Below are 22,381 nucleotides of genomic sequence, written 5' to 3' on the forward strand. Positions count from 1 at the left end.
TCCACACACTTGGACCATTAACACTATCTCATCCATCACAAGGCACGAGATCCTATGAGCCCGAAGAACTACAGAAGCATTATGATTGGACATGTCATGTCCAAGATTTATGCATCAGTACTTGACTCTGAGGTTAGCAGACTTGTAGAGTGTCGAGGACTTAGAGCAATAGGACAGGCTGGATTCCGGCGTGATCATGGAACCATGGACCACATCCTCACGCTTAGATGTATCATTGAGGAGGCGAGGTCACGGAAGCAGAGGGTTTATTGTTGCTTTGTGGATTTCCGCGAGGCATTTGACACGGTTCCGAGAGCCTACCTCATACGGTGCCTACAGGACTTGGGCTATGACCAAGAGATCATTTGGGCTGTCATGGCATTTTATGAGAGAGTTTCTGGCAGAGTTCGGGCAGGATCCGGGTGGACAGACGAGATCATGAGCACCATCGGGGTCAAACAAGGGTGTCCTTTGTCGCCTACCTTGTTTAGCCTCTACATTGACGAGCTTGAGACAGTGATGTAGACACAGGGGGGTCTGGGTTGCTCTCTTGGGGGCACGCTGATCCAGATTCTGCTGTATGCAAATGACGTGGCTCTCTTGTCTCCCTTAGCAGAGGGGCTTTAGAGACACCTAGACACACTACAGTCCTTTTGTAAGTCTCATGATTTGAAGGTCAACTTGGGTAAAACCAAGGTCATGATCTTCAATACATCTCGAGCCATCATGCGTCAGGAGCAGTTCACATTTGCGGAGTCATCTGTTGAGATAGTTTCATCATACACTTATCTTGGGGTTATCTTCTCCGGACCCAGCTTCACTATGAGACCTGCGATGCAGGCACGCTTGAGTAGAGGGTATGCTTTATTGGCCAGACTAGAGCGGCAGTGCTTCCACTCGCACTTTCAGGATCCAGGCGCCAAGGGGTTGCTTTTTGACTCGTTGGTTCGCCCAACGGGAATGTACGGCAACCCTTGTTGGGGGCCAAACTTGTCGGATACAGAGTGGGCCCGTGTGGAGTGCCTAGAGGTTCTCATGTTATCACGGATGATTCGTGGTAAGTGATCCATTCCTTACCAGATCATTCAAGCTGAGTTTGGGTCACCCCCTTTACAGCTAGATGCTACATTTCAGGTCATCACATATCTATACTGAGTTAGGGAATATGGGGATTATACCTCGGGGCATAGGAGGCTACCATGGATAGCTCTATCCTCTTCTATGGCACTAGCAGCAGGAGGAGACCAGAGGTGCTGGTATGCACGTATAGAGAGATGGTTTGAGCGATTGGGGCTCCACATGGATAGACTACCTCCCTTCCAGTACAGCATGGATGCTCCGTTTTCTCCCCTCTTATGACACGAGGTCAACCAAGTTATCCGTGAGGATCTACTACAGCTACACACATTTCGGACCTGGTTGGGACCGAGTGAACTCCCAGTGAAGCTTAGCTTCTACAGAAATCACTTCTTACATATCACAGCGGAGGGTTTCATTGGCCCACCAGGATACACGTAGATTCACCTACCCCACTCGCTGAGGATCTCTCCTGGGCAGTTCCGGGTCTCTTCACACAGACTTCGCATCAAGAGCGGTAGAGCAGAGCGACTACCCAGGGAGAGGCGCATATGCACACTGTGTGACATGCAGGAAGTTGAGACAGAGGAGCATTTCATCTTTAGGTGTCCTGTGTACTATGAGATCCGAGGGCGTTTCCACTGCCTCTTCATGGATAGTTATGGGATTTTGACCTGTTTCCTCTCCTACGTCGACCAGCGGTGTTTGGCAGGTTTCATTCATGAGGCACTTAGACACCGTGAGAGGATACTTCGAGCATGGAGACAGGAGCATACCTCCTCCTCAGCTGGTCCCTCTCAGAGCTCTATCATGGAGTTCTTTCAGCTAGATCACATGGACCCCCACGATACGAGGCCTCGACATGACCGTGACCCGGAGCCTGTGACCCGATAGCTCAGACAAAGGGTCGACACACAGATCACACTTGGGGACATCCCCTCCTTTAGAGTCGGAGCCCGACCAACGGGGGTCACAGTAGCCCTAGTCAGACGCAGAGCTACGACCAGGAGACGTGCCAGGACCGCACCTCTAAGTGGCCGACAACACTCTATTGTCAACTTCATGCCTCCAATGCCTCACCCATCTTGATATCTTGCTGCTGCCAATGATGATGATGATATTGATGACGATGCTGAGACTGATATATAGTTGACCATCCACATGACTATGTTGTACTTAGGACTTAGTACTGCCATTCTGCATTTTTACATTTTGCATTGGTATGGACGCTCGTTTAGTAGCTCCACTACCACAGCTTGTTGTATCAGGATTTTCAGTCTCATAGACCCATCGGTCTTCCGAAGACTTTAATAAACTTTCCTTCTTTCTTTCTTTCAGACGACGGAGACAAAGAGTTTAGGGACTTGGAGAATCCTAGACCATGCTAGAGGAGAATTAGGGTGCAATCTCTGAGGATTGGAATTGTTGAGGAGCCACATGTTGCACGGGCTCATTCATGACTTGAGATGGTAGTGACCTGGGGAGTGGTGGTGTGGTTTACAGACAAAGGACCTGCTTGTGGGTATAGTGAGCATCATTGCTCGGTACATTTGGACTGCTAGGTGTAAGCAGGCTATAGAGCAGCAGACCACATCAGCCTCAGAGACATGTCTACAGCATTTGGCTAGATATCATTTATACTCTCAGAGGTAGATGGGGATACACTCCAGGGAGATTCAGATCACCTTAGGTGCGGGAGGGAGGCTTTTATTAGTATATGGGAGCGATACCCTTTCCTTCATTTCAAAGATGGTGGTATAAGAAGGCATTATAAACTACTGGAAAGGCTATTTGCCCAGCCCTGTACGAGGTAATCCCCCTAGAGTGGCCAGCAGCCAGGGCATATCCTTGTGTTTTCTATATTGTACCCTTCATTGGGGAGTTGTGGGCTCCGTGTCACTAATGAGTTTGTTAATAGAATGCTCTCTTCCTTGAAAAAAAAAACAAGGCAGGAGAAGACAACCTTTCAAGGCAGGAGAAGACAACCTTCCAAGTTCTTTTACATCAAACGCAAGGACCCTTAATTGCTAAGCCTAAACGTTGCTCTGATGGGTTCCAATCCGGAACCAGGCTTTTATCAAATGACCAATATATTCCTGGAAGAAGAAGATGTAATTCTCTCAGTGTTGATGCTTTGTAGAATAATGCCTCAATGACTGTGACCTTCAAAAGTTACTTTTGCAGATAACTCTTTATAGGAGGATTTCATTATTGTAAATCTTTGTTGACTTAAGATTAGTCTACGTTTCTGTGTCTGTAAAACTTGAAAATCTGTTTTGTTTTCAACTTTGCCATTGATGCATGCTAACACCCACTCAAATCATGGATTTTTATCCGCATGCTTGTATTGGCTTTGCTTTCCCAGCGAGCAGCTGCTTCGATAAGCTTTTACGTCCAAGAAATTCCTTCTTTCAGTAATTCTCTCAGTGTTGATGCTTTGTAGAACAATGCCTCAATGACTGTGACCTTCAAAAGTTACTTTTGCAGAGAACTCTTTATAGGAGGATTTCATTATTGTAAATCTTTGTTGACTTAAGATTAGTGTACGTTTCTGTGTGTGTAAAACTTGAAAATCTGTTTTGTTTTCAACTTTGCCATTTATGCATGCTAACACCCACTCAAATCATGGATTTTTATCCGCATGCTTGTATTGGCTTTGCTTTCCCAGACGAGCAGCTGCTTAGATAAGCTTTTACGTCCAAGAAATTCCTTCTTTCAGCACCAGCCATGCACTCATGCTGGTGTTATTTTGCAGTCAGGCTTAAGTTCTCAGAGTACAGGCCAAAATCATTATTGATAGGAACCCTCTTGGTCTACCTTCTGTTGGTTCTATTGTTTCTTGATGCTAGCAAATGACCGGGATAAGACAGCGATGCAGTCGAGAAAATCCACAGCGTAGGCATACTTATTTGGATTTTGGAACTTCTGCCAGCTGGAAATCTCTTTCATGGATGCAGGTACGGAAGATAACCTTTACCGGTTCTACTGCAGTAGGAAAGAAACTCATGGCTCAGGCTGCAGGGACAGTGAAAAAGGTATATTGACTTCATTTTGGTTCAATAATATCTTATTTTTAATGCTTGTTGGCACTGTACAATTAGATACGTAATCTCCAAGTACTTGTATTGGGATTCTTTATGAGCAGGTGTCTCTAGAACTTGGGGGAAATGCGCCTTGTATAATCTTTGATGATGCAAACATTGAAGTGGCAGTTAAAGGAACTGTAAGTTGATGTCTGCTCCCATTTATTACAAGGCCTTTACAGCTAAAATGTCTTTCCTTTTATTGGAATCCATTTGATGCAATGCTTAGGCAGAAGTTGGTAAAGGAATACGCATATAAGGGATATTCATAGACAAGTTTCCAGTATGCATATATCAGGATATGTCTTTGTTTACGAATAACTAGTTGATGACAGTTTAATCTTCAGGGATACCTAAAGATAATCATTGAATTCTGCTAAATCTCTAAGGTGGAGCTGAATGTGAACCAGACCAAAGTAAGGATCGTTTGCAGCAGAAAAAGTGGGCTTATTTTGAAAGATTCCTGCAAGTTGTATCCTTATACAAATCTTGGAAACCATGGACACTTACAAACAAACTACTTGTGTGGAGATAGTAATTTTAGGAGGGAAGAAGACACCTTTTCAGATGCAGAATAACTGAACATGTTTTTTTGCATTTGTTTCAACCAATTGCTTTATATAGATGGAAGCATGGCGTCCAAGGTTGGAAAAATAAACTGTAGTTATTCCAAAATAGGTTGTTAGTAATGTAACTGGGGAACTGAGTCAAACAGCCCCAAAGGCCTCTGCAAACAGTCCTATACAGTCATTTAATATTGGCCTATTGACCATGTAATGTATCACTCGTGAGAGTTGCACCGTCTCCGACTGTTCTTTTTGAAATTAGTCCTCATTCAAGCAAGCATTTGGGCTCAAATTTGGACACAAGGTAGCTTATGGTCTCGCCTACCTGTGGGTAGAAGGAATTGACAAATGGTCGAGGCTTTTGTTGAAATTTTTCGACACATCAGCGGGTGAAGAAACTGTAGGCACGAGCAGCAGAGGCGAAGATTCTCTAATTCCACCAGGCCAGAGGTGCGCCCTAGGGAGGAGGTTCTACAGCTCAGAGGGATTAGGGAATGGTCGTGTGTAGTGGGAGAATGAGCTTAAGCAAGCTTTGGAGAGAAAGAGGGCAAAATGAGGAAGAAGGTGGAGGGTGGAGAAGAAGATGATGAGGTGGCATTTTGGAGCTAGAATAGGCTAGAGGCTCGAGGTGGCTTTGATACCACATGTTGGGGAGTGGGAGAGAAAAGATGCATCATGGGAGGAGGGAGTGAGAACACAACTGAGCCAAAGAGTGTGTGTTCTATGATTTGAGAGGGAAGCCTCTCTTTTATAGAATGAGAGAGAGGGTGGCCTAAATCGTAGGCACCTCTCCTACATCAAAGGAGATAACTCCTACATCATAGGCACCTCCCTGGGGGCCTTGTATAGCACTAAGCGTGCTCCTTTACACAGACAGAAAACCCTTTTGATTCGATCCAGATTTGTACAAGGATCCTGTCCACCATGAACATCCCCCCCCCGCCCCCGCCCCCCCACCCGAGAAACATCTATCTTCTTTTTCACCTACATTGTGACCTCTCTCTAGAACTCTCCCAAGGTTTCCCAATCTCCTACACCCTTCCCTTACTTCCATTTACACCAACCTTATTCCGACATCAATGATATGTAAGAAGTGGTCTTTGTAAAAGCTAAGCTTCACTGGGAGTTCACTCGGTCCCAACCAGGTCCGAAATGTGTGTAGCTGTAAGAGATCCTCACGGATAACATGTTTGACCTCGTGTGATAAGAGGGGAGAAAACAGAGCATCCATGATGTATTGGAAGTGAGGTAGTCTATCCATGTGGAGCCCTAGTCGCTCAAACCATCTCTCTGTGCGTGCATACCAACATCTCTAGTCCCCTCCTACTGCAAGTGCCATAGAAGAGGACAATGCCAGCCATGGTAGCCTGCTACGCCCAGAGGTGTAATTCCCATACTCCTTGATTTGGTACAGTTACGTGATGACCGGAAATGTGGCATCTAACTATAATGGGGGTGACCCAAACTCAGCCTGAATGATCTAGTGAGGAACGGATGGCTTACCACGAATCATCCATGATAACATGAGAACCTGTAGCCGCTCCACATGGACCCACTCTGTCTCAGACAAATCTAGCCCTTGACAAGGGCTGCCGTACATCCCCGCTGAACAGACCAAAGAGTCAAAAAGCAACCCCTTGGTCCGTGGATCTTGAAAGTGCGAGCGGAAGCACTGCCTCTCTAGTCTGGCCAATGAAGCAGATCCCCTGCATGGTGGGTCTCATAGTGAAGATGAATCCGGAAAAGACAACCCCAAGATAAGTGTATGATGAAACAATCTGAACAGGTGACCCATCAAATGTGAACTGTTCCTATCGCATGACGGCTCAAGATGTATTGAAGATCATAACCTTGGTTTTACCCAGGTTGACCTTTAAGTCATATGGAATGATTGCATACTAGATGAGCATGGCCGATCACTGGGCACGTCACATTATATGCAGTGGTCTAGATGGGAGTTGGGACTTGCATCCACGGTGAGTGCTTGGAAAGCTTTTAGGATGCTTCCAGAGGATCAAAGAGCTCGTTCAGTTAGTCACCTCAGAGGAAATGCAGCCAGGATGCAGCAGATAGATGCAGCCATACCAGTGGAGTGGATGGATACAGACCATTTGCCTATTTCTGAGTCCACCTGGTTGGGAGCTTTTTCGAGGATAGGTATCCCTCTGTAGGTTATAGCCTTGCGGATGCATCCGAATTTTTGTTTGCTCATTCTGAGCTGTTTTTTCTCATGCTTGACATGATGTACTCCCGCACTTGAGCTTGCTCTGTGGTTTTTATTCATACTTAATGAAGTACTTGAAAAATAATAATAATCATGAGACTCACAAAAGGACTGTAGTGCGTCAAGGTGTCTCTGGAGCCCTTCTGCTGAGGAAGACAAGAGAGCCACGTCATCTGCGTAAAGCAATATCCGGATCTGTGTGCTCATAAGAGAGCAACCTTACCCCCCTTGTGTCAGAGAGAGAGAGAAAGAAAGAAAGAAAGAAAGTGTATTATTGTCCGCTAAAGGCCAAAATGGGCCCATGGGACATCAAGAACTCTGCATACAAGATAGCACAAAATCAACGTGCCACGAGAGAGAGAGAGAGAGAGAGAGAGAGAGAGAGAGTCATATTAATGTCCTCAGGAGACCTCGCGGGTCTATGGGACAAAGTGCAAAATGTAAAAAAGACTTACAGCATCTGGATAGGCCAGAGAGTCGAGGAGTGCACATGGCATCTCAGCTCGATTATCATATCACACCGGTACATCCTACTAATAGAAGTAGCTTTCATTACATCAGTTTAATGAGAGTCTTTAGGTTTAGATTTGAAAGCCCTAATTAATGTTGTTCCATCTCGATATACAGCCCATTTTGCAGCTTTACGTGCATCCTTCATTTTGGTGAGCTCGACACTCCTCTGTTTGAGCGAGTTAAGGTGAGTTCCTGGGAGATCCAAATCCTTGTGCCCTTCAACTTGTTTGTTTGTCGAAGAATCTTAATTCTCCCCGCTCTCACCTTGAAAAACACTTGTACTTGCATTCCTGTTTGGGAGACACAGCTAATATCATTATGATCCCACTCTACTTGTGGTATTTTCTTCTTGAGACATGCAATCCTCTCGTCTGCTATGTAATCCTCTTCTTCATTGAAAAGGCCAATGCAATCCTTGGGCAGCCCTCCAATGGATAGTATCTTCTTATTATGTGCTATAGCCTGTTGCTCTTTTACTTCTGTGTAAAGATCTGCTTTGTTAAGTTTGCTGTCCGCAACAATGGCCATCTCTTCCTTGGCTGAACTCACCTGAGTGTTGATCATTTCCTTGACCTTGAGACAAGAGTTGGTGCTGGTGGAAATGTGATGAACTTCTCCATAGCTTCTGCAATAATTTCTTGCTTGCCTTTGTTCTCCATCTCATTCACCTTTCTGCTAAGAGCTGCAACTAACAGCCTGAGCTCTCTGATTTCATGCTCCAAGTGGTAAATGTGCTCTTGAGGGTCTAATCCAATCCTTTTCCTGTAGGTCAAAGCATAGGGGCTGGGTGTTGCTGCAATGTCGGAGTAAGAGGGCTTGCTGATGGGGGTCGTGGCAAAAGTCTTCACCTTCGGGAAATCCATGGTGGCCTTGCAGATTCTCCAAGCCCTTCACTGACGCTACCCCCCCGTGCTGAGCCAAGGGCTCAGCTTAGCTGGGGGTGTTGTTCCTGTCAGATTGTACGGAGGCGGTGGTATGGGCTAGCTATGCGGGACCCTGTTGTACGGCGAGGTACGGGTGAGGTACGGTACGACAACCTGCTGTACGGCAGCTTGCTGCTGTGCGATGAGGTAAGACGATAGGTGAGAGAGAGCTACGCGCTGACGGGCTGTACAGCCAATGGGAGGGAGAGGTACGGACGGGAGAGGGAGAGGTACGGGAGAGGGAGAGAGAGAGAGAGAGAGAGAGAGAGAGAGAGAGTCTATTAACGTCCACGGAAGACCAACAGGTCTATGGGATAGAAAAACCTCTCGAGTACAGAGAGTGCAAAGAGGAGCTCCAATTGTTTAGAGTGCAGAGTGAAAGAAAGAAAGTTTATTAACGTCTTCAGAAGACCGATGGGTTTATGAGATTGTGAGAAACCTGGTACAAACGAGCTGTGAGGGTGGAGCTACTAATCGAGCATCCACACCAATGCAGAATCCAGAATGCAAAAAATGCAAAATGATAGTACTACGTACAACATAGTCATGTTAGTGGTTGACTACATATCAATCTCATCGTCCTTATCATCATCATCGTCATCGTCATTAGGACATCAGGGTGGATGAGGCAATGGAGGCATGAAATCGACGATAGAGTGCTATTGACTTCTCACCACGGGTGTGGCTCAGTGATGTCTCTTGGTCATAGCTCTGCGTCTAGCAAGGGCCACAGTAACCCCTGTTGGTCGGGCTCCGTGAACAGAGAGGGGATGTCCCCAGGTGTAATCTGTGTGTCAACCCTTTGTCTGAGTTGTTGGGTCACTGGCTCTAGATGGCACTCATGTCAAAGCCTCGTCTCGTGGGTGTCCATGTGATCTGGCAGGGAGAACTCCGCGATAGAGCTCTAAGAAGGATCTGCTAAGGAAGAAGTATGCTCCTTTCTCTGTGATCAAAGTATCTTCTCGCGGTGCCTGACTACCTCATGGATGAAGCCCGCCAAACATCTTTGGTCTGGGTAGGAGAGGAATCTGGACAAAATCCCAAAGCTATCTTTGAAGAGGCAGTAGAAATGCACTCGGATCTCATAGTAAACAAGGCACCTGAAGATGAAATGCTCCTCCGTCTCAACCTCCTACATGTCACACAATGTGCATATGCGCCTCTCCCTGGGTATGCCCTCTGCTCTACCGCTCTCGATACGAAGTCTATGTGAAGAGACCCGGAACTGCCCAATGGAGATCCTTAGTGAGTGGGGTAGGTGGATCATTATATATCCTGGTGGGTCAATGAAACCCTCGTCTCTGATGTGTAAGTAGTGATCTCTGTAGAGGCTGAGCTTCACTAGGAGTTCTCTCGGTCCCAACCAAGTCCGGAATGTGTGTAGCTTCAAGAGATCATCACGGATTATTTGGTTGACCTCAAGAAACCAACATCAGTTGAGAGAGAGAGAGAGAGAGAGAGAGAGAGAGTTAGAGAGAGTTTATTAAAGTCTTCGGAAGACCAATGGGTCTATGAGACTGTGAAAAACCTGATACAATGAGCTGTGGTAGTGCAGCTACTAAACGAGCATCCACACCAATGCAGAATGCAAAAAATGCAAAATGGCAGTACTAAGTCCTAAGTACAACATAGTCATGTTGATAGTCGACTATATATCAATCTCAACAACATCATCAACATAATCATCATCATCATCATCATCATCATTAGCAGCAGCAGGACATCAGGATGGATGAGGCAATGGAGGCATGAGGTCAACAATAGAGCGCTATCGACCCCTCAACGGTGTAGTCCTGGTACGTCTCCTGGTCGTAGCTCTACGTCTAACCAGAGCCACTGTGACCCCCATCGGTCGGGCTCTGACTCTAAACAAGGAGGGGATGTTCCCAAGCATGATTTGTGTGTCAACCCTCTGTCTGAGCCGTTGGGTCACAGGCTCCGAGTCACGGTCATGTCGAGGTCTCGTCTCGTGGGGGGTCTATGTGATCTGGCTGAAAGAACTCCGTGATAGAGCTCTGAGAGGTATCAGTCGAGGAAGAAGTTTGCCCCTGTCTCCGTGCTCGGAGTATCCTCTCGCGGTGTCTAAGCACCTCATGAATGAAACCAGCCAAACAACGCTAGTCTGGGTAGGAGAGGAAACGGGCCAAAACCCCATAACTATCTCTGAAGAGGCAGTAGAAACGCCCTCAAATCTCATAGTAAACAGGACACTTGAAGATGAAATGCTCCTCTATCTCAACCTCTTGCATGTCACACAGTGTGCATATGCACCTCTCCCTAGGTAACCGCTTTGCTCTGCTGCTCTCGATACGAAGTCTGTGTGAAGAGACCTGAAACTGCCCAAGAGAGATCCTCAGCGAGTGGGGTAGATGAATCTTCGTGTATCCTGGTGGATCAATGAAACCCTCCGCTGTGATATGTAAGAAGTGATCTCTGTAGAAGCCCAGCTTCACTGGAAGATCACTCGGGCCCAACCAAGTCCGGAATGTGTGTAGCTGTAGTAGATCCTCATGGATAACCTGGTTGAGCTTGTGTGATAGGAGGGGAGAGAACGGAGCATCCATGCTATACTGGAATGGAGGTAGTCTGTCCATGTTGAGCCCTAGTCCCTCAAACCATCTCTCTGTGCATGCATATGAGCACCTCTGGTCTCCCCCTGCTGCAAGTTCCATAGAAGAGGACAGTGCTAGCCATGGTATCCTGCTATGCCCAGAGGTGTAATCCCCATACTCCCTGACTCGGTACAGATACGTGATGACCTGAAATGCAACATCTAGCTGTAATGGGGGTGACCCAAACTCCGCCCAAATGATCTAGCGAGGAACGGATGGCTTACCACGAATCATCTGTGATAACACGAGAACCTGTAACCGCTCCACCCTGACCCACTCTGTATCTGATAAGTCTGGCTGCCAACATGGATTGCCATACATCCGTGCTGGGTGGACCAAGGAGTCAAAAAGCAACCCTTTGGTCCATGGATCCTGAAAGTGAGAGCTGAAGCACTACCTCTCTAGTCTAGCCAATGAAGCATATCCTCTGCTCAAGCGTGCATGCATCGGGGGTCTCATGGTGAAGATGGGTCCGGAAAAGACAACCCCAAGGTAAGTGTATGATGAAACTACCTCAACAGGGGACCCATCAAATGTGAACTGCTCCTGGCGCATGACGGCTCCAGATGTATTGAAGATCATAACCTTGGTTTTACCTAAGTTGACCTTCAAATCATCAGACTCACAAAAGGACTGTAGTGCGTCAAGGTGTCTCTAGAGCCCCTCTGCTGAGGAAGACAAGAGAGCCACATCATCTGCGTAAAGCAAAATCCGGATCAGCGTGCTCATAACCTGTGAGAGAGCAACCTACCCCCCTTGTGTCTGCATCACTGTCTCGAGCTCGTCAATGTAGAGGCCAAACAAGGTAGGTGATAATGGACACCCTTGTTTGACCCCGATAGTGCTCATGATCTCGTCTGTCCATCCAAATCCTATTTAGACTCTACTGAAACTCGCTCATTAAGTGCCATGACAGCCCAAATGATCTCCTGGTCGTCACCCAAATCCTGTAGGCATTGTATGAGGCGGGCTCTTGGAACTGTGTCGAATGCCTTGCGAAAATCCACAAAGCAACAGTAAACCTTGTGCTTCTGTGCCCTCGCGTCCTCGATGATACATCTGAGCGCGAGAATGTGGTCCATGGTCCCATGATCACCCCTGAAACTAGCCTTTCCCGCTGCTCTAAGTCCTCGACACTCTGCAAATCTGCTGACCGCAGAATCAAGTAGTGATGCATAAATCTTGGACATGACATCTCCAATCATAATGGTCCTGTAGTTCTCCGGGCTCATGGGATCCCCTGCCTTGTGAATGGGTGAGATAGTGTCAATTGCGTACTCCGGCGAGATCTCTTGTGAGTCTACCTGTCATAACTATGTCAATGGTGGTGCAGGGGCACCCAGCCAAGAGCTCACATGGAGAAGATAAATGCACACCGAAGGAGTCAGAGCCCTAAACGGCACACAAAGAGGTGCACATGGGGTATCAGAGAGGTGCACAGACAAGTGCACATGGGGTAATCATATCACCAACTGGAAGGAGGTTGGCAAGTCAGAAGTGATTGAAGCCATGAAGAGTCCTAGGGGTGGAATGGCTAAGAGATCGAGAGCCACCACCAATGGGACGGAGGAAATAAGATTCTCAGCGAGAGAGAGGGACCCTCCACGGGAGCGGAGGGGATGAAGGGGATGGGGAAAGGAAGGAGGGGGGCATTCTATGATTGTAAGGGGAACAGGAGAGTGACACGGAGGTCTTGGGTGAGCTCTCCTAGTGTAACGTTGTGGTGTCCTACTGATGGACTTCTCTTGTACTGTGAATACTATGCTTCTCCCCCTCTCTGTTTGCAATTGTAATTCCCCTTCATCCAATGTATTCCCCTCTTCATCCACCTTCACTTGGTATAACGGTCCCTGTGTTATGTGGCTTGAGTTCTCTTGTGTTCATGTTGAAGGATGGCTGTTGTAACTTCGTTTCGCTAGGCTTGCATCACTTTTGCACTCGCTCGCACCTTTGGTGACACCATTGTTCTCATGCGTTTCGTTGTTGACAACATCGTTCTGCATGCACCATTGGTGACACCAGTGGCCCTCGCTTACTTGCTTCTCACACGAGTGACCCTAGGCCTCCGGTAACACTTCCGGAAGTGTTAGGACCCCCCCCCCCCCCCCCCCCCTTCCTCACAAAACTATGTCAGGGAGCTGTCCAGATGACAACCATGTCACCAGGTGACAACTATGTCAGACAGCTGACCAGGGTGACAACTATGTCAGACAGTTGACCAGGGTGACAACTATGTCAGCGAGCTGGCCATATGACAACTATGTCAGTGAGCGAACAAGGTGACCACAATATCACCATGTCAAACAGGTGACAACTATGTCAACTAGAGATAGAAATAACCATGGTCACTTCATACTCCGGCGAGATCTCTCGTGAGTCCACATGTCTGAAATGTCACCATGTCAAACAGGTGGCAACTATGTAAACTAGAGATAGAAATAACCGTGGTCACTTGCGTACTCTGGCAAGATCTCTTGTGAGTCCACTTGTCAGAACTAGCCAGCGAAGAGCTCACATGGAGAACATAAATGCACACCAAAGGAGTCAGAAGGCTAAGCGGCGCACAGAGAGGTGCACAGAGAGGTGCACATGGGATAATCATATCACCAACTGGAAGGAGGTTGGCAAGTCAGAAGTGATTGAAGCCATGAAGAGTCCTAGGGGAGGAATGGCTAAGAGACTGAGAGCCACCACCAATGGGATGGAGGAAATAAGATTTTCAGCGAGAGAGAGGGACCCTCCACGGGAGCAGAGGGGATGAAGGGGATGGGAAAAGGAAGGAGTGGAGCATTCTATGATTGCAAGGGGAACAGGAGAGTAACACGGAGTTCTTGGGTGAGCTCTCCTAGTGTAACATTGTGGTGTCCTGCTGATGTACTTCTCTTCTACTCTGATTACTATGCTTCTCCCCCTCTCTGTTCGCAACTATAGCTCCCCTTCATCCCGTGTATTCCCCTCTTCATCCCCCTTTACTTGGTATAACGGTCATTGTGTTATGTGTCTTGAGTTCTGTTGTGTTCATGTTGAAGGATGGCTCTTATAACTTCGTTTCGCTAGGCTTGCATCACTCTTGCACTGGCTCGCACCTTCGGTGACACAATTGTTCTCATGCATTTAATTCTTGACAACATCGTTCTGCATGCACCATCGGTGACACTAGTGGCCCTCGCTTACTTGCTTCTCACACCAGTGGCCCTAGGCCTCCGATAACACTTCCAGAAGTGTTAGGACCCCCCCCCCCCCAAGACAGTTTATGGCGATCACGGTGAGACACTGTTGGTGTGGAGTAGCACAAGTGAAGGTGCTCTAGTGTCCTAGAGAGAGGTCTTATGCCGAGTAGTTCTGAAACATTTGAAGGAGCTAGTGAGAGAACTAGGAGGTACTTGAGGAGAGTGCAGAGAAGACTTCCGGTAGACCAAACTCGGTACAAGAAACATTGCGTGCGACGGAAGTTCGCGAAGTCCTCAACACGAGCACAAAATGAGCCGTGTTGAGCACAAAATGAGCCATTGGGGCCGTAGCGAGAGCAAGTAACTTCATCGACACTTTCATTGACTTGGATCAATAGGAACCCTGGTGGTCAGATCCGGACTCCGGAGAAGAAGAAGTGCAAAGCGGAGAACATGTGAAAGAAGATTGTACAAAGGACGAAGGCTCCTCAGGGACTCATCAAGATCAAGGAAGACCCTCTCCTCCTCTTGCAATGATGTCTTCATCAACCACCACTTCTGCAGGAGTGGTGACTCCCTCTGCTCCCGACTCGACCTTTGCTGCACAATATGCTACCTCATCTGTTATGCATAGCTCTGAGTTCCTAGCAAATCCTTCTTCCACATCTATCCTACTTGGGGGTACTTTTGCTCTGGCCATGCCTTTACCTACCATGAAGGTTTGATCCCCCTTTCCATGGACATGTGTGTTGCCTTTTCCACCACCTCCTTCCTTCCCTACTGCCTACTTATCAACTCTGTCCCTCTCTCACTAATGCTCTCCCAACCTCTTTAACCCCCACATCTTCTATGTTCTCACCCTTTCCCTCTGTAACACCGAGGCCCTCGGCGTATACCATATCATCTGTGTACACTTCCTCTATGGCTACATCAGTAGTGACTTTCCTACTGTGGTCCTCCACAAGAGGAGCACCCGCACTCACTATAGCTTCATCGGGACTCCCTACAACTCTTGCATCGCCTTCAGCCTCTCCGGTGGGGATGGCCATTCTCAGTTCTGTAGACAGAGCTAGACTTCTTGAGCTACTCAACAAGGTCCACGTGAAGACTCAAAAGTTCAAAGGCCACCTCCATGAGGATGCAGAAGCTCATGTGAGGAAATTCCTCACAGCATGTAGAGCTAAAGGTGTGGAGAATGAGCATGCGTTCCTTCACATTTCCCCTCCTCATTGTTCCAGACGTGGACAGCCCTAAGGGAGGAATTCTTACGCACTTTCAAGTTGGAAAAATCTGAACACATGATTGTCCAAGAGTTATCCAGTGATACCATGAAGCCTGGCGAAAGTATCTTGGAGATGTACACAAGGATGAGGGTCCTGGCCGCGAAGATGTCTATGCCACCCAATGATGCCATCATGAAGGGGTGGTTTTTAAAGGCTTTATCCTCCACCATTGCTATAAGGCTGGTTGACAAACTTCCTGAGCATGCCTCACTACAAGACTTCCTGAGGGAAGCGATGAAGATGGAATGGTCCCAATTAAGTTTCGCTTCAACATCCACCTAGATCTCCCAACTTCCGAGAGAAGAGGGCTCACATGCATGGCAACAACTCAAGGAGTTAGAAGAGATCAAAGAAGGTCTGAAAGACAGAACAAGGGTGGATGGACTATCACCCTTTGAAGCTCAGATAAGAAGTGGTCTCTGGTGCACTGACTTAAAGGGTTCTGGCCATGGCTATTGGGAATGTCCATTGAAGCGTAAGGTACCCACCCCGACCTCCATTTGCACATTTTGTGAAATTCATGGACATGATGCCTTCGAGTGTAGGTATCTTTAAGGGGTTGAGGAAGCTTCTACTGGAGTATCTAACTGGGGAACCTCTGGTGGCTACAATCAACAGAGCTGCACCGACCACTTCGGGGATAGTACCCCTTGTTTCAGCCCCTGTGAAGGCACCTGAACCACCTATCCATCATACCATTCCACCTCCACTACTTCCTAATCCTCCCTTGCTCCAAGCTCCTACTCCCAGTCAGATTGGGGCTCCATACTTCTATCCTCCACCCTACTATGCACAGTATCAACCACCTATGTCAGGGGTTTACATATATATAACTATTGTTTCATTTTGTCAATTCATCAATCCTACTCTTAAGATCTATCTTTCTAAGATTTCTTTCTTGGATTAATTCAGTCTTAAGTATTGATTTGCTTCATCAATCTTCGCACATAAAGATGTGAAAGCTAAGACGTTGTTGTAAGCACGTATTGAACTTCAAAATTGATGATTTATTGCATCATTGTTGCTTAAGAGACTCTTGATCTAATATATGAACGGATGCCTTTTGGTCTTTGTAATAATCCCCACATGTATCAGCGGATGATGACCACAAGTACCAGACAAGGTGTTGGAGAGGTCAGTGGGGCGATTTAAAGCCAAGTCCATGACTCAGCAATGGAGACACATGACTCGTACCAGGAGAAAGACCATGTAGTAACAACAGAGGATGAGGAATCTGATGAGACTATTAATGCCATACAGGAAGATGATGAATTGGATGAGCATAGTGATGGTGCTGAAGGAGACACTGATGGTGATAGTACTGCAGGAGACACTCATGGACCTGCAGACCCACTAGATCCCTCCTATATCGAAGAAGAGGATGACCACATACTGAGGGATGTTACCAGAAGGCAGTTGGTGCCAGAGATGGCTCTTGGAAGGATACTTGACTCCATTGCGCATCCTATCCAACCTAGGAGGGACTAGGAGGCATGACAACTAGAAGGAACCATTCACTTTCGTATTGGAGTCTGGAACTTCAAACGTGACGGGCAAGCCCATAGCATACATGGAGAAGAAGATGTCGCAAACCTTGCCCTACTTGACGTATACATGTCGGAAGCTGACCTTCCAACGACACAAGAGGTTCCCGAAGCTATATATGAGGTGGATGGACAACCGTACAGAGAAATGCTCAAGCAAGCACAAAGAAGCAAAAAGAGAATGGCCCCAAGTGCTGCCTCCACATCTCAACCATTTCAAGAGGACACCCAGCCGTCCACCTACCTGTGTATTTCACGAGCAGGCAACTCAATGGAGCAAAAAGAAATTATAGCACCACTGAACGCGAGGGTTTGGGCATGGTCTATGCCATGACAAAGTACTGGCATTATGTCTTGGGCAATAAGTTTATTATCATTAAGCTTTACTAATCATCAAGATCTCAAATACTTGCTGAACAAACGCACGCTTGGGGGCAGACTGAGTAGGTGGATACTTTTGTTTCAAGAGTTGGACTTAAACATCCTAGTGAGAGCAGAACGATTGCATCAACTTGCCGATCACTTGTCAAGGATCTCCTCAGGTGAAGCAGCCACAAGAGTTGATGATGACCTTCCAGATGCGGGCCTCTTCCGTGTCGGTGTCATATTACCAAAAGATGATTGTCTGTTTGCGGTGGACTGCTTCCCACCATGGTATGCAAACATTGTACATTTGTTGTCCACAAGTCAGCTCCCCAAAGGACTGACCACATTGTTCAAGCTACTCCTTTCAAACTAATTGCGGGTTAGTTGTACAAGCCGGGGAAAGACCATATTTTAAGGCGGTGTATGCTCCCTCATGAAACACAAGCCATCCTTCAAGAGGCTCACTTAGGAATGGGGGGAGGTCATATGGCACTAGAGGCCACGGCTAGAAAGATAATTCGCTCGAGGTTGTGGTGGCCAAAGCTGTTCCAAGACTGCTATGCTCATGTGCGCCACTGTGACTCATGCCAAAGAGGTAAACCAAAGCCTACCCGGTGGGAGTACCTTCCCCTTCAACCATCCAGCCCTGTACCACCCTTCTATAAATGGGGATTGGATTTTGTTGGACCAATCTCTCCTGCCACTTGAAGAGGGAACAAGTACACCCTGATTGCTACAGACTACGGCACCAAGTGGGTGGAGGCTGGGAAGACCTGTGCTGCTCAAGTTGTGGCTTCCTTCTTGTATGATCAAATCATCTCAAGGTACGGATGTCCTGTGGAATTGATGAGTGACAAAGGTACCCATTTTCTCAATGATGTCATTGCTGACCTCATCACCCAACTACAAATCAATCATTCACAAAACATCTAGCTCATACTACCCTCGAGCCAAGGCTTGGCTGAGAGCTCCAATCGGACCATGTCTCTTATTGTGGGTCGTTTATGTCTCCAGTCCTTGGAGGTTTGGGATGTTCTACTCCCAGCCGCTCTTTTTGCCTATTGGACAGCATACAAGGCGAGCACTGGGTACTCACCATTTCGACTAGTTTACAGCTTGGAGGTGGTTATGCCCTATGAATTCCACATGAAGACCACTAGGGTTATGGCAGAGATGGATGATAACTTGGAAGCATGCACGCTTGAGCAATTATGGGATCTTGAAGCCTTGGACGAACATCGCCGTGAAGGAGTCCTTGCTCAAGAAGTATGGCAGAGGAGGCAGAAAGCATGACAGGAATCTCAAAAAGAGGGAGTTCAATTTGGTGACTTGGTCTTGTTATATTCGAGTAAGTTCCTGAAGCATGAAACTAAGTTCATTAGTGGGTGGGCAGGTCCTTTCTACATCACCAAAATTATTCCAAGTGGCGGTGTTTACTTGGCCACCTTAGAAGGGAAAAGGTTGGCAGCACCCGTAAATGGATCAAGGGTACGGCAGTATTATGTTCAGTAAGCATCTCTCTTATGGTGATCCTTGTATTACCCTTACTTAAAAAAAAAAAAAAAGAGGGTGTTCTCTCTCCTTCACTTGGGTTGTAAGATGACAATCTTCTCATTATTTTCACCCTGTTACCCTGTTCTAGGTAACCCATGTCATCCCCTTTCAAGCTCTTCACTCTTGTCACTGGTCATCCCAGTGACAACGTGTTCACCCTGCTTCACCATGCTCACTCTTGTCACCCGGCTTCACCATCCCATGTCAACCCCTTTCAAGCTCTTCACTCTTGTCACTGGTCATTCCAGTGACAACATGTTCACCCTGCTTCACCATGCTCACTCTTGTCACCCTGCTTCACCATGTTTACTTCCCACTGGGTCATTCCAGTGACATCCTTGTCACTCCTTGTTAGTCTGCTTCACTGAGCACTCCAAGGTTCACTTTGTCACCTTGCTTCACCAGGTCCACTCTTGTCATCCTGCTTCACCATGACCACTCTTGTCACTGGGTCATTCCAATGACAACCTTGACACCCTCCTTCACCATGTTCACTCTTGTCACCCTGCTTCACCATGTCCACTCTTGTCACCCTGCTTCACCATGTTCACTCTTGTCACCTCCTTTCCCATGGACTTATGTCCCTTGGTCCCTCTGTCTCCATCATCACTTGGTCACTTGGTCTTCCCGGTGACCACCTTGTCACCTTGTCGTCCTAGTGACCACCTTGTCACCTTGTCCTCTCAGTGACAACCTTGTCACCTCGTCGTCCCAATGACAACCTTGTCACATCATCGTCCCAGTAACCACCTTGTCACCTTGTCGTCTCCGTGACCACCTTGTCACCTTGTCATCTTCGTGACCACCTGGTCACCTTGTCGTCTACGTGACCCACCTTGTCACCTTGTCATCTTCGTGACCACCTGGTCACCTTGTCGTCTCCGTGATCAGCTTGTCACCTTGTCGTCTCAGTGACCACCTTGTCACCTTGTCATCTTCGTGACAACCTTGTCACCTCGTTATTCGATGACAACCTTGTCACCCCCTTCTCAATGGGTCCTCCTCGTCATTCCAATGACATGGAATGACAACCTTGTCACCTTGGGTGCATTGTGGTCACCTGGGACAACTTTCGCTATTTTTGGCAACTCTTGCTAAAATTGGCAGGAACTCACTATGTTAGGCAATCTCTGGCTGATTTGGGATAAAGTTGGCTATTTTTATGCACCTCGCTATTTTTAGCTCACCCCCTCTATTTTGGCCACTGCTCCATCTTTGAATGCTCCTCTTGCATCATTTGGCAGCCAACGTTGCTTGCCACATCTCCCTCTCCTTGCGCCACCTGCTCCAAGCTCTCCCTCTCCTTGCGCCATCTTGCTCCAAGCTCTTGTGCCACCTCCCTTCCTTCCCTAACCTCCTCCTCTCTTCCTACGCAGCCCTTTCTTCCTATCAGCTCTTCCTACCCACGCCATCAGCCCCCCCTCCATCTCTTACGCGGCCCCTATGCCATCAGCCCCCCCTCCATCTCCTATGCAGCTCCTTCCCCCCCTTACCTCTCGTACGCAGCCTCCTCCTCTCTCAACCTCCTCCCTCCCTCGCCTCTCCAACAGCGCACCCCCTCCCTCCCTCACCTCTCCAACAGCTCCCCTTCCCTCCCTCTCCATCACACCCCCTCCCTCCCTCTCCTGCCCCCCTCCCTCCCTCTCCATCGCAGCCCCCTCCCTCCCTCACCTCTCCATCCCCCCCTCTCTCGCCTCTGCTTCGCACCCCCCTCCCTCCCTCTCCTCTCCATCTCAACCCCCCTCTCACCTCTCCATCGCACCTCCCCTCCCTCCCTAACCTCTCCATCGCGCCCCTCCTCTCGCCTCTCCACCGGCGGACAGCCCCCCTCCCTCCATCACCTTTCCATTGAATAGCCCCCCTCTCTCACCTCTCCATTGATAGACAGCCCCCCTCTCTCGCCTCTCAATCGACACACAGCCCCCCTCTCTCGCCTCTCCATCGACAGACAACCCCCCTCTCTCGCCTCTCCGTCGACATCTCGCCTCTCCATCGACAGCTCCCACCTTCCTTCCCCTGGTTCTTTGGTGCATCACGGAGCCGCTTCCGCCCTAGCAGCTTCATGCCACAATCACGTCCCAAGTACAAGCCTCGTCTACTGAAGGACACTTTCTTCACTCCCTTCTACGCCATGAGCTCCAAGGCTCCTCTGGATCCCCACCCCGGGTCTTCTCCTCTTTCCACTTCTCCCCGTCCCACGTAAGATTCCTAGGGCACGGCTTCTAGGAACTCCTTTGAAGACATTGCACGTCCAAAATGCCCTCAACTAGACATCACGGTGATTACAGATGAGGATCATGTCCATCCCTCATAGCGGGCTTTACCCACCTCTTCTTGCAGTGCTTCAACATCTAGTTCTGATCACGGTGGTTCGGACTACTCTCCTCCAGTAGGATCTTAGGCCCTCAACCACACCTCCCCTTCTTGCCACACATCAACTCATTCCAAGGTGAAGGTGGTATACAAACTTCTGTTCGATCCCAATCTCTCGCTTTCATTTGTCTTGTCCACCTCGGAGATTGAGGCATTATTCCTCTCAGAGTTTGACAAAGTGTTTTTTCCTTCCGTGGATGGGAAGATGTGCACAACTTTCAGCTGGTCTTATGACACGGGTAACGACACCTTTGAGTTCCTCGGTTCACGACACACTCTTACACCAGCTCTAGTGTCCGCTTATCTGCACCTTCCTACCCTCCCAGTCCAGCCTGCTTTTGGGGAGTCACCGTTGCTTCTTTCCTTCCTTGCACAGTGCAAATCTCAACGGAGGGGACACGAGTGTTGTAAAGCAATAGATGCTCCAAGCAAGGAAGCCATCATCACGCATTACTTCTTTTCGCGCATATATTCTACACTAGGGCATTTTTTCATCACGAAGGGTATTCGGCCAGCCCTCAACGCCCTCTTCATCACTCAGCCGTACAACTTTGCTGCATTCTTCTGCTCCCTCTTTTGAAGTACGATCTGCAAGCGTCAAGGTACACATACTTGCACATGTGGCCTCCATCTCACGTACTTTTTGCATCAGTGGAGTGCAGCCTGCCCTTTCCCTCCGACACGGCTTCTTCCTTCATCTCCGACCTCTGCATCTCCGACAGCTATTGCCACTCCCACTCCCTCATCTTCTTCACTTATTGTTCCTTCCACCTCTTCAGTTTCCCCCACTATTCTATCTTACTTCCCTACTCTCCATCCTACCTTTGGCCCGCCCCCTCCCTCTAGGCCTCCATCCCCTCCTCTCCATCCATCCCCTTCGACAACCCCCTCTTCTTCCACTACTGGGGTGCCTCAACAGGTGATCGATGTTCCAGATACTCCTCTAGTGCAATCAGGGGGCTAGGTGCTACTCGTACTTTCCATGGGCACAAGATCATGATTCGAGGTGACTGTACTACCATTGCGTATTCCTTCTCCTATATGTACAGCCCATCATCGCCTCCTCCATCCATGATGATTCTGCAGCTCCCAT

The 22,381-nt window shown here is 48.1% G+C and overlaps 1 protein-coding gene across 1 annotated transcript in view; it reads left to right on the forward strand.

Annotated features, from left to right (window-relative positions):
* ALDH5F1 (aldehyde dehydrogenase 5F1) overlaps positions 1-22,381 on the forward strand; it is a 266,167-nt gene that overhangs the window by 118,038 nt on the left and 125,748 nt on the right. The window contains exons 10-11 of the mRNA XM_087383488.1: positions 4,035-4,112; positions 4,223-4,300. Coding sequence (XP_087239614.1) covers positions 4,035-4,112; positions 4,223-4,300 — 156 coding nt within the window. The remainder of the gene's footprint in view (positions 1-4,034; positions 4,113-4,222; positions 4,301-22,381) is intronic.

This window comes from Dipteris shenzhenensis, chromosome 13 (genome assembly GCF_047967505.1).
Source record: "Dipteris shenzhenensis isolate YYH24624 ecotype China chromosome 13, Dip_SZ_1.0, whole genome shotgun sequence".
In the NCBI taxonomy this organism is placed as follows: Eukaryota; Viridiplantae; Streptophyta; class Polypodiopsida; order Gleicheniales; family Dipteridaceae; genus Dipteris; species Dipteris shenzhenensis.